The 12,241-nt window shown below is 58.9% G+C and overlaps 1 protein-coding gene across 5 annotated transcripts in view; it reads left to right on the forward strand.

Annotated features, from left to right (window-relative positions):
- The window catches only part of LHX6 (LIM homeobox 6), a 17,150-nt gene continuing 4,909 nt past the window's right edge, over positions 1-12,241 (forward strand). For 2 of the 5 annotated variants that reach the window (XR_014855441.1, XM_085076743.1), the window contains exons 1-9: positions 1-121; positions 647-787; positions 1,073-1,255; positions 1,332-1,453; positions 6,900-7,120; positions 9,319-9,419; positions 9,492-9,587; positions 11,153-11,327; positions 11,893-11,996. Coding sequence is in view for 4 of the 5 variants with exons in the window: in XM_085076743.1 (XP_084932869.1) it covers positions 47-121; positions 647-787; positions 1,073-1,255; positions 1,332-1,453; positions 6,900-7,120; positions 9,319-9,419; positions 9,492-9,587; positions 11,153-11,327; positions 11,893-11,996 (1,218 nt within the window). In the remaining variant the exon portion in view is untranslated. The remainder of the gene's footprint in view (positions 122-646; positions 788-1,072; positions 1,256-1,331; positions 1,454-6,899; positions 7,121-9,318; positions 9,420-9,491; positions 9,588-11,152; positions 11,328-11,892; positions 11,997-12,241) is intronic. The other 3 variants (XM_085076746.1, XM_085076745.1, XM_085076744.1) reach the window with 3 other exon arrangements.

A 12,241-nucleotide genomic window follows, 5' to 3' on the forward strand; every position in this document is an offset into this window, starting at 1 on the left:
GGCACGGAGCGCGGCGGCGGCGGGCGGAGCGGGGCGCGCCCGCCCCATGCACCGGAGCCATGGGGGCGGGCAGCCCCGGGGCCCGGGCCGCCGCGCCCCGGCCGGCGCCCAGGCGGGCAAGGTGAGCGCTGCCGCCGCCGCCGCTGCCGTCGGGGCCGGGAGCGGGGCTGGAGCGGGGCCGGGCTCCCCGCGGCGGCCGGTACCGGGGCTGGGGCCGGGCCGGGGCCGGGGCCGCTCGCTGCCTCCCGCGCCAGAGGGGTGGATTTTTCCATCCCGGCGTTTTCTGGGGCGTTTTGTGCTCGGCGGAGGGAGAGGGGGAAGAATTTCGATTTTTAATTACTACCATTAAAAAAATCAAATTTGCAATTCTTTGGGTGGCCTGATGGATTCCCTGATTGACAGCCGGAATTGACACTCTGGTACCTCTTATCTCGGGCATTTACGGCAATTTCTAATTGCAGGTAGTTTGGGGGGTTTTTCAGCGCCTTGGCTCGCATGGGAACCGAGCGATTACTTCAAGAGGCCCGGGTTAAGTGCAGGCAGGGGGAGAATTCAATCCACATTCAAATTGCTTCATTAAAGAGACGCAGCTTTTGTTGCAAAGGATTTAAATGGCCACTAGAAAGTTCTTATTTATTGTTTTGAGGCGGTTTATATAGGGTGCCCCGCGCTCGCCCGGCGCATGGAGCCGCAGCCTCCCTCTCCCGCTCTCTCCATCAAGGTGATGCCGCCGGAGCCGCTGCCCAAGGGGAGCGCCCGCTGTCTCGACCCGCACTCCCGCGCCATGGTAAGCGGGGCCGGGGCTTGCGGGACCCGCCGGGCCGGGAATGCGGGGAGGCACTGGGCCGGGGGTGTCGGGAGCTGTGGGGACCCGCCGGGATCCGCTGGGCCGGGAGCTGTGGGGACGCGTCGGACCGGGGATGACGGGGTCCCGCCGGGATGTCCGGGGTTTGCGCGTACCCGCCGGGCCGGGGATGCAGGGGACTGCGGGGACCGGGCGGGACGCTGGGCTTCGGGGCTGGGGGAAACGGCGGGGCCCCGGCTGACGGCCCCGCGGCTGCTCTGTCCGCAGTCGCAGCCCGACGGGGAGCCGCTGCCTGGCGCCCTGGAGAAGGAGGACGCCCGCTCAGCGCCCAGCACCCCTTCCACGCCGTCCGTCTGCTCCCCGCCATCCTCCTCCTCCTCCACCCCGTCGGCCGGCAAAAACGTCTGCTCCAGCTGCGGGCTGGAGATCCTCGACCGGTACCTGCTGAAGGTGAGCGGGGCGGAGGGCGGCGGGGGCGGCGGGGGGCGGCGGGTGGCCCCGGGTCTCAGCCCCTTCTCTGCCGCAGGTGAACAACCTCATCTGGCACGTCCGGTGCCTGGAGTGCTCCGTGTGCCGCACCTCGCTGCGCCAGCAGCACAGCTGCTACATCAAGAACAAGGAGATCTTCTGCAAGATGGACTACTTCAGGTAGGGACCGGGCCGGGGCCGCTCCGGGGGGTTCAGCCATCTCCGGCTGCCGCGGGGTCGGGGCCGCTCCGGCGCTGCCGTGGGGAAGGTTTGGAAAAGCCGCCGGGCTCCCCGGAGCAACCGAGCGGGAGACGACCCTCTAAAATCGGGAAGAAAGGAAGGAAGGGAGTTTGCGGTGCAACTGCACAACCGGCCGGAGGGGTTCCTGCCCGCTGGCCGGGCTGTGCGGGCCGCCCCGAGCCCCTGCTCCTCCCGGCTCGGCGGCGAGAGCGCCCGGCTCGGGGCTGCAGCGCGGCGGGATGATCCCCGCGGCGGGGAAACGGGGCTTGAACCGCCTCGTCCCTTCTCCTGCCGGAGCGCAAATAGGTGCTGCCAGCCTGCGGTGCCCAGCGGCTCTCGGGGAGCTCCTATTCGCGCTGTGGGCCCGCAATCGCCGGAGCGTCCGCGGCGGGAGCGCGGTACGGAACGGAAACGAACGGCGGGCAGCGGCTGCGGCCGCTCGGGGCTCGGCGGCTGCCCTGGGGCTCGGGCGGGAGCCGCACACCCGGGACAGCCTGTCCGGCAGGGAGGATGTTCTGGCTTCGACAGTCTTTCTGTTCTAAATCTTAAACCACGAATTTTCCCCTAATTTGACTCGCTCGAGGGAACTGAGTATTTTGAGCTCCTCGCCGGGGTTTAACTAAACATTGGAAGCCCCGCTCTGACTTTCCCCATCCTACCAGGATGAGGGAATGCTGTTTGACCCGGGAGGAAGGGCAATGGCGGGCAGGAAATGGGAATGACCCCGGCGGGGCGCGGGGAGCTCGAAGCATCCTTCGGCCGCGGCAGAACTCGGGGCTGCCCCGACGACAGCGGGCAGGGCAGCTCGGGGGGCACCTCAGAGATTCCTCCGGCTTTTTTTACTAGAGGGTCTGAGATTACCCGATTTTCCGCCGCTCAGCCCCAGCCCCCGCCGGGCTCGGTGCGGCGCCGCCGGGCGTGCGGGGCTCAGAGAGGCGGGTGCGGGGCTCGGAGAACCGGCTCGGTCCCCAGGCCACGGTGCTCTGCGTCCTTCCCTGTGGCGGTTTTTGTTGTTGTTATTACTATTATTATTATTGTTATTGTTATTATTTTCAAACTGCAATTTTCGGTGATTTCAGCGAAATTTTCCCCACTCAACAAAGAAAGGCGCAAGGGGGTCGTGGGGCCCCGGTGCTATTTTGGGGCACTTTGAGCGTTTTCATTCAATTATCACCGTTCTGGTGCCGTTGATGTTTGGTTTATTTTTGGTTTGTTTTTAAGAGCGGATCTTTCCAAAGGAGGTTTCAAAGTAGCGCGGGGATCTCGAAATGACCTTCGACCAAATATGGCAAATAACAGCATTAAAATAAATCTGTTTCGCGACCCCCGGTCCGAGAAGCCCCTAGCCCCGTCCCCGCCGGGAGCAGCCAGGCTCTGTCCGCCGGTACCGGCGGGGCCAAGGGAAATAAAACGAAAATCGCGGAAGCCGCCGCAGGATGCTCTCGGTTCCTGCGGCACCCGTTCGGGGGCCGCGGGGGCTCCCAGCCCGTGCCCCGCGCTTGTCTTTTGCAAAAAAAATGGGGGTTTGGAGAGATTTTTTTTTTTTACTTTGGTGGATCTCTGAGCGGCGGCAGCGACTGCACTGGCGGCGCTCGGAGCCCGGCGGGTGCGGAGCTGCCTCGCTCCCCCCTGCTCTGCGGGGATCGCTGCGGCTCAGGCCGAACCCCGACCGACCCCGGTGCGCTGGTCTGGGGTGGCTGGCGGGGGTCGCTCCTGCTGCCTCCCCCGGCAGAGCCCGCCGGGCTGAGCCACGGCCGTCGGTGCGGGTGTGCGGCCGGGAACCCTCGGCAGGGCTGGGATCCCTCCGGCTGCCCCTGGCAAACCCGCCTCGTTGTCCGCTCTCTCGGCCCCCTCCCGCACCCGCCTAGTCCTGGGGGCATCCTGGCTGGTATCTTCTTGATTCCAGCCAGCGGAACCTGGCGCGTGACACGGGGTAAACCCGACCCTTGAGATGGATTTTAAAATTTTTATTTATTGTTTGAGGCAGATTAAATGTGTGTGGGGCTTTTAAAGCAAAGCAGAACCCCCATCCTAACGCGTGTGGTCCTTGGAGCCAAGGCAGATGGAAGGGCAGTGGGATGCTCCACACAGGTCGCACAGACACTCTATTGCTGCAGCGCTGATTCCTCCGACACAGGGGCTGTCGGGGGATGCTGAGGGTGGAGGCTGTCAGGCACGGGGCTGTCATGTCACAGCCCCACTGCCCACGGGGAGTGTGGTTAGGCCTGCTCTGTCTGAGTGTCCCTTCCCTGTCCCCATGACGGGCTGCGTAGGTGCTGGCACTGCCACGGCTCCGTGGCCTCGTGTGCGTTTTTAAGCAAATGCTGCTGTTTCCTGTGTCTTGTCAAATAATTACATTTGGCGTCTAAGGCTCCAGTGCTTCAAGGAGAACCAAATTAAAATTGGAGCTCATTGAGCAGAACGTTGTGTTCCCGGGCGATGCAGGGGCTGCTCACAGCCAAGCTCTCATGGCTCCAGTTGCCCTGAGGCCCGGCATGACCCTGGTGTGATTCCTGCTGTGCCCTGCTGTGACCTCGATGGGCAGTCTGTGGGCATGTGAGCAGGGGGTCACTGGGCTGGCTGTGGCTCAGGTGGCCTTCACCCCTCGCCGTTATGTCCTGCTGGGATGATGTTCCTGCTCGGGCATCGCCGTGGCGCAGTGAGAAGATCCTCGCTGAGGCACCACTGCTGTGAGACTGGGGCGAGGTCTGGGAGCTGCAGCTGACTCTGAGGGCTCTGTTAGGGCCTTCCTACAGAGTGAACCCAGGAGGGGACAGGAATGTTTGGAGCTGTGAGTGGCCCTGGGGCTGGCTGCCCCTTGCCCTGTCCCCACAGGCAGGGATGGACAGGAAGGCTCAGGGAGCTGCAGGACCTGGGTACAAGTGGCGTGGGAGAGACAGGGTGCACCAGAGCATCCTCCCGCCTCTGCTCTTCCACACCCCAGATGATGTGGCCACCCCTGGGGGAGATGGGATGAGTCTTTCTGGGATGAGTCTCTCTGGGATGAATCTTTCCTGGTAATGTTGTTGTCGGTTTCCATCTCCCAGAGTTAACCTTTGGGGAGATCATCTGATCACCCGATCACAAACCATGCACTCAGGGCACGAGCTGATAGCTCTGGTAGTGGTTGGTGATGCTCCAGCTTGCGCTACAGTTCTGCGCTTGGATAAAATCCCCTGGCTCTGTGTCTCTTGCTACAGTGGGGCCCTGTCCCCATCCCCATCCCTATCCCTGCCAGGCAGGTGGCAGGAGTCAAGTGGAGCCTCTCTCCTGGTGCTCTACTGCCCCAAGCCAATGAGGCTCCTCGGGCTCTCACTGCCCTGCGAGCTCGGCGAGATAAAGCCTGTGTTATGTTTGAGCTGTTATTTGCAGTGGTGACAGGTCAGGACAGACTTTTTGCAGGCATTTCTCTCCTCGTTCCTGTGTCACTGCCAGCGGCAGTCCCACGGTGGGGGTCCCTGCAGTGGCAGTCTCTGCTGGGTGGCAGTGGGTGCTGCTGCCTGGCCCCAGCTGTGTCTGTTCAGCCCGATCACCGCAGCAGTGCCGCAGACGGGTGTTGGCCAAGAGCCGCAGCGTCAGTGCTTGCTGGTGCCGCAGGCTGTGCAGCCCTGTGCCCGCGGTGCTGCTGACAGCCTCTCCGGGTGCTGCTCCTGCCGTGGCTCTGCAGGGGACAGTGACATCTGCCCCTGCCTGTGCTGCTGCCGTGGCCACACGAGGCCCCTTGCCTTTGGCAAACCCTGCTCGGCTCCCTGGGCACTGCTGCCAACCTGGCCTGGTCCTCGGGAGACTCCTGGGTGTCTCCCCCAGATCCCAGCTGATGTGTGGTGGGGATGTGTGACCTTTTCCATGTGGTGCCTCAGTTTCCCCCAGCCCTGTGCTGTGCTCCCCCCGCCGCGGGCTGGGATTTGAGCGGCGATCACCACGTGCCATTAGCTCTGAACGCCTGCCCCTCGCTTGATACTGTTCAGCAAGTACGACTGTTTACATAGCACATTGTTCAAAGTAATTCAATTTACAGGAATGATCTTTATTTCTAAATAAAAAATTAATACAGTTCTTTTGTTTGTGCGTTTATATAAACGAGCTGGCACAAAGTCAGTTTACAATGTTCCCATCTGAAGTAAATTAGTGAAGTCTCTTAGCTAAGTCTCTGTATAATTTCAGCACAGAAATGTCCTCTTTTTTTCTCTTTTGGTCAGCTATGGTCAGGCTGAAAAATTTAGACCCTTCTTTTCCTCCCAAATAGTTTTGCTATTAGTAATCTCAGCACAGGCCAGTCTTTCCACATCTTGCTGGGCCCATGGTGGGCAGCAGTTCTGTGCTGTGGGGTTGGGCATGGGCAGCATGTTGTGGCCTGACCTGGGCTCTGTCTCTGCCTGGGGCTGCTCTGGCCGCTGAACCGAAGGGTTTGTGCTGTGGTGTCTCTCCTGTCTCCTGGTGTGGTCGTTTCTTGTCAGTGTTTTGTGCCTGTGCTGAGAGGTGCTGGAGCTGCTCGGGCAGGGCTGGCAGTGGCTCCACTCCCCACTGTGGTGAGGAGCTCCCTTGGGAGCTTGAGGTGGCAGTGGCAGTGCTGGGGCTGTGTGGGGAAGTGCAGTGATGGAGTTGGAGGCAGTACCACCTCTGGGGTGGCACAGGGGATGCTCCCTTTTCTCCTGATGCTCTCACTGCTGATCATTGCATTTATTCTTTTTAAGCAGCACTAATACTGGAATGCAGAAATCAAACCAAGGCCATGCCAGGCACCTCATGTCAGACATTGGTCTGGGAGTTCAGGCCGTGGGGGCCACATCAGCTGCTCCCTGTGAATCACCTGCCCTTGGCCATCAGCATCCTGACAGGAATGGGGGGTTTTAGGAGCACAAAATTACCTGGTGTGGGGATCCTGGCTGTCTTGTTGCCTCTTCACTGCACTGTGCTACCTTCCAGCATAGCTCACTCCAGCGCAGTCATCATCCTCTCACGGAGAGGAGACCTCCTCCACGGGGGAAAAAGCAGATGCGTGCGCCTGTACGTGTGAGCAGAACACACATGGTTTGATTTATGGCAGCGGGAGAGAACCAGCTCTGACACAGTTTCCATCCGAGTCTCACACTGTCTGTTATCAAAATAAAAACCCACGGGCTTGGAAGCTGATTCACGGCGCTGCGTCACCTCAGCCCTTTGGCTGCATCTGGCGCCGCAGGGCTGCAGTGAGTTACACCCCACTGCTGCCCACAGCACTGCCCTGTCCTGGGGAGAGGCACCGCTGGGGCAGCTCCGCTGTATCTCTCATGAATGGGTGCTGTGGGATTTGGGGTGAGCAGTGGGGTCGGCAGCAGTGCCTGCACCCCAGTGTTGTGCTGCCTGCCCTCCCCTGCCTGCCCTCACCTGCCTCTTTCCCCCGCAGCCGGTTCGGTACGAAGTGCGCCCGCTGCGGCAGGCAGATCTACGCCAGCGACTGGGTGCGGCGGGCGCGGGGCAACGCCTACCACCTGGCCTGCTTCGCCTGCTTCTCCTGCAAGCGGCAGCTCTCCACCGGCGAGGAGTTCGGCCTGGTGGAGGAGAAGGTGCTGTGCCGGATCCACTACGACACCATGATAGAGAACCTCAAGCGAGCGGCAGAGAACGGTACGGAGCGCCGGCAGTCACGGCCTTGCCACTGTGTGGGGTGTCACTGTCCCTGTGCTGGCCCTTTGCACAGGGTGTTGGGGTTGGTTCTGTCATTGCCAAAAAGGGGTGATGATTGCCTGCAGCCCGTGGCAGACCTGTGTGCCATGGGCAATGCCAGGGACAAGTGCCTGGTCCTGCACAGCCCCATGTGCAGTGTGTGAGGAAGCTGCTGGGATTTTGAGACTGTGAGTCATAAATGTAGAAGGTGGGATTGGCGATTTGACAAAACCTTCCCATCATTTTCCACCCTCCCTGCCCATCCGGGGTCATGCCACTCCCAGCTGGACAGTGTTGCACCATGGCTGGCCAGCCTCTGCTGTCCCAATCAAATCAGTGACAACTGAGGTCACGCAGCACTGCAGCTCCTGTCCCTTTGAGGTCCTGTCCCTTCCCCATCCTCCTGCATGGCAGTGTCCAGAGAGATGCTCAGAGGAACAAATCTGTGGGGTTGGTCCAGCATGGTGCACAGGGAGGCTGAGCAGTGCCAGGGCCTGTGCTGTGGTGGAAAGTACTTCAGCACATGGTGGGCACAGGGAGTGACACGCCATGTCCTGGCCCATGCAGCATGTGGAAACCATTAACAACCTGACAGGAAAATAATATGTTTCTGTTTACTGTGTTTGAGTAAGAGGACAAAACCAGAGTGCCCGCTTGGGCTGGGAGGGTCCCAGCTCAGGACGTGGTTGCAGCATGTTGGTCCATATGGTTGGCTGCTGTGGCAATGTGAGGGGTGTGATGGGCAGCAAGGATGGATGGGGAGAAGCCATGTGTCCTGTGGGAGCAGAATGGTGTGAGGACAGCAGGGTCTGGCACTGGAGAGTCTTGCAGAGCTCTTGCCCCAGCTGAGGGTAGAGATGGTGCATTTGCTGCTGCTCGGAACAACCTGCTGGTGTGGGCTGAGCACCAGTGTTGGGCAGTGCTGGGGCACCTGGTGAGTGTCAGGTGTCACTACCTGTGTCCAAGGGGTTTGGAGAGGAGGGTGGGATCACTTAGGAGAGCTGCAGTTGCTGTGGAGTTGGAGGTCCACTCTCCCCCCTCCAGTAATTACCCAGCAATTTCTTCTGCACATGAGGTTTTACATACAAGAAAAATAAACAGATGTTGCTGAAGTCAGAGTCCCATTCATCATCCGAAAAGAACAAGTCAAACTATATGAGAAAGTCCTTCAACTCAAGCCAAGACAATCACAGCCTGGTCCAGCTTGTGGAGCGATGGCTGGGCTGTGCAGGCTCATCCTGGGAGCAGGGAGAGCCCCAGCCCTGCTCAGCCACCCTCCCTCACCCACCTCCCTCACCCATCCTCCCTCACCCATCCCTCGGCGATGCTTCACCTACACTGCCGAGAGCAGCCAGGTGTGGCACAGGCTGCAGCAGGGCCCCAGTGAGGAACGAGGGACCCCAGCTTTGGCTGCTCTCCCTGGAGGCTGCACAGCAGTGTGAGAACAGCTGGGCTCACCCTGACTCTGTGCAGGGCAAGTGGGAGGTCAGTGCCCCCCTGGAGTGTCCCCTGTAGTGTGGCTGCTGCTGGGAGCATGACCACCCCAAGGCCATGGCGATGGTGCTGCTCCTGCTGCTGCTCTGGGACCCAGGAGGAAGAGGTCGAGGTGCAGGGGTGATCTGGGGCTGGGGAAAGGAGCAAAGAACCCATTGAAATGCTCTGAGCAAATGAAAGGACTGATGGATGCAGCGCCTGCGAGGGAAAACAGGGTCACAGGGAGCAGCAAGGGGCAGGAGTGATGGATGTCAGTGAGCCTGGCAGAGACAGGGTCCCTTCTGAGCCTCCCTGGAGGATGTGGCCAAATGGTGACGGTGAGTCAGGGCCAGTGGGACATCAGTGTTTGCCCTCACACACAACCTTCACCCTCTTCCTGCTGCTGTCTCCCCTTATTCCCTGTGGCTTCCACCACTTGCAGCATTTTTCTTAATTCAGCATTAAACTCTTGGGGAATGGTGGTTTCTCCTTCCTTGTGTGTTGAGGGGCTCCTGAGTGGCAGTGCTGGCTCCACTCTCTGCTCCCACTGCAGCAAGGGATGCTCTGGGTGTCACACCGTGATGCCACCAGGTTTGCTGTCCCCGGGTGGAGCAGCTGCTGCACGTGGCAGGGACAGGGGGCAGGTGGATTTCTGACCTGTGGCTCACAGGGCTTCTCTCCTGCAGGCAATGGGATCACGCTGGAGGGGGCTGTGCCCTCGGAGCAGGACAGCCAGCCGAAGCCAGCCAAGAGAGCTCGCACTTCCTTCACCGCCGAGCAGCTGCAGGTAGGGCAGGAGGGCCGGGGGGCTGGCGGGGCTGTGACCGCCCAGCCTCATCCTGAGCCCCTCTCTCCACAGGTCATGCAGGCACAGTTTGCTCAGGACAACAACCCCGACGCACAAACGCTTCAGAAGCTGGCGGACATGACGGGGCTGAGCCGGAGAGTCATTCAGGTGAGGGCAGGGACGGGCAGGGTGTGGCACCACGGTTCGAGCAGCCCCAGCAGGGCAGGGAGGGCACCTGGAGGCTGGCACTGGACTGGGCTCACAGCCCCGCAGCTCCTCAGCCCAGGACATGCAGCGCCCAGCAGCTTGGTGCTGCCTGCCCTGTGTGACCCTCTGCTCCAGCAGCAATGCCAGCACCATCCTTCCTCTGTCTCGCTCGTGGGTTTTCTATTTGTTTTTCCCTCTTATGATGCAATGAATCAAAACCCGAACAGCCCCAGCCATCCCCAATAAATCAGTGGGTGGGAAAGCTGCTGTTAGCACGAGGTCCTGGAGCGCTGTGCTCTGTCCCAGCCGCTGACAGGGAGCGTGGGAGCTTCCCCAGCAGCTGTCCCTGCCACGAGCAGGCCAAGTTCACCAGCACCAGGAAGCACTGGGATTGAGAAGTTTAAAGAAAAAGGGGTTTCACAGCCCCAGGGGACACAGTGGCAGGGAAGTCCCCATGCCTGAGCTGGGAGAGGAGGGTGAATGGTGCCGTGGGGACTGAGAAATGTCCCCTCTGCAACTCAGAGCTCACAGGCAGCCCATCTTTGCCTCTTGGTGACATTGACACTCATCACTTTAATATTCTGCTCACATACTTTCATCATACAATAAAAACACGAATGACTAAAATAAATTTGGAGCTTTCATCCAAGATTGTTTTGCCAATGGCACGTTTAAATTTTGTGTGTGAAAATCTGGCTCCAGCCTCAGTTATTGAGATTCTTCATTTAGCTAAAGATCAAGCACACTGCACACCAGGTGATTTTTTATGTGGATATTTTTAAAGGCGTTTTGAGCAGGAAACTATTTGTCAAATGCTTATGACTGTTTCTTTCTCTGTGGTCCAGTGTGCTCTGCCTTGAAGAGCTGATCTTCACTCAGCCTTGGAGAATGTTTTTACTCCCAGCTATCTTTCAAGAATTAAAGCATAACAAACACATCACCTCTTTAGCATAAAAAACCCCCATCTATGCGTGTTTTAACTCTAGAATGTAATTCCCCAGCTACTCCTTTAATTAAAAGCAGTGAGATATGATCAGAGATCTCATACCTGCTGCTCACACAGACTATGGCTCTGTCCCACCACAGTACCCTCCTTTCTCAGCTTTAATGTTCTGCTGATGGGGTTTTTGAATATAATTAAAACAATATTGTTTTCATAATTCTTAGTCACAACTTATTCTAGTTTAAGATTCTGCTAGTTTTTGTCTTCTCTTGTTTCTCTTGTTGCCAATGCTTAAGTTTCCCAACTGATCTGAGCTGTGCTTTTAAGCCAGGTGAGCTGGGGCTGCAGATTAAAATTTGAATAAGACCTTGAAAGGTGCGGCTGTCATTTGCAGGGAAATTGTGAGGGACAAAGCTTTGCAAATGCAGCTTCACTCTTGCTCTGGTGAGGTGCAGATTTCTCTATTTTATTCCATTTTTTCTCAAACACTTCAAAGAGACACCCATCCAAGGACCTCGGTGAAGGACCACGCTTCAACCCAATTGTCTCTCAGCTGACACAGCGTTCGCCGCTTTTGTTGCAGGTTTGGTTTCAAAACTGCAGAGCCCGCCATAAAAAACACACCCCGCAGCACACGGTGCCGCCCTCGGGAGCTCCCCCGTCCCGCATCCCTTCCTCGCTCTCCGATGACATTCACTACTCGCCCTTCAGCAGCCCCGAGCGAGCCCGGATGGTGACGCTGCACGGATATATAGAAAGTAAGAGGCGGCGGGGCTGGGGCAGGGCAGAGGCAGGGCAGGGGCAGGGCTGGGACAGCTCCAGGGACAGGCGGTGGCACCGAGGACAAAACCCTCCTTGTGCTGCGGGAGCAGGGCTGCTGCCCGTGCTGCTCCTCGTGTCTGATAAACTTTGCCTTTGGGATTAACTCGTCCCCAGGAAAGTCAGTGCCTGGGTTTTACCTGGCTGGTCCTTGGCCCAGTTGTGCTCTGTGTGTCATGGAGGTGTGAGTGTGCCCCGTTGGGCACGGTGGTCAGTGGTCTCCTTCCTGCTCAGGACAGCAGAGTTGCTTTCTCTGACAGTTCCCAGTGCCAGTGAGTGATTTGTGAGTGATGGGCAGCTTTGATCATGCCTGGACGGAGGTTTTGGCTCCGTGGCTCTTGTGAGGCTTTTCCCCTCCCTCGCCCATGTGGGCTCCTGCTGTGCCTCTGCCTGACCCCTGGGCACCTCCTGCTCCCCGTGTGTCCCGGTGCAAGGCTGGCCGTGCCGGTTGGAGGGTGTGTGTTGTTTGTAGTAACAGAGGCTGAAGCCTCTTCTCATCCACAGGTCAGGTACAGTGTGGACAAGTGCACTGTAGACTTCCCTACACTGCTCCACCAGTGCACCTCAAAGCAGACATGGAAGGACCACTATCTAATAGGGGTGAGAAGGTAAATGTAGTCCCTGTTCCAGGCTCTGGGGCCAACCCTCCCCTGGAGCAAAGATTTGTGTGTAACATCATTGCCACCGCTGTCCCTGTCGGTGTCACTGCTCCTCCATGACCTCTGGCAGCTGCCACCCCCCACGTGTCCCTCCTTAGTTTTGGGGGCTCTTAGATTGATGTGCCCACTGTTGGTCAAAATGTCATGGCTGTGGAGCAGGGGGATCTTCAGCATGTGCTAACTTCCCAGTTTTC

This window comes from Lichenostomus cassidix, chromosome 17 (genome assembly GCF_008360975.1).
Source record: "Lichenostomus cassidix isolate B80296 chromosome 17, HeHo_3.0, whole genome shotgun sequence".
In the NCBI taxonomy this organism is placed as follows: Eukaryota; Metazoa; Chordata; class Aves; order Passeriformes; family Meliphagidae; genus Lichenostomus; species Lichenostomus cassidix.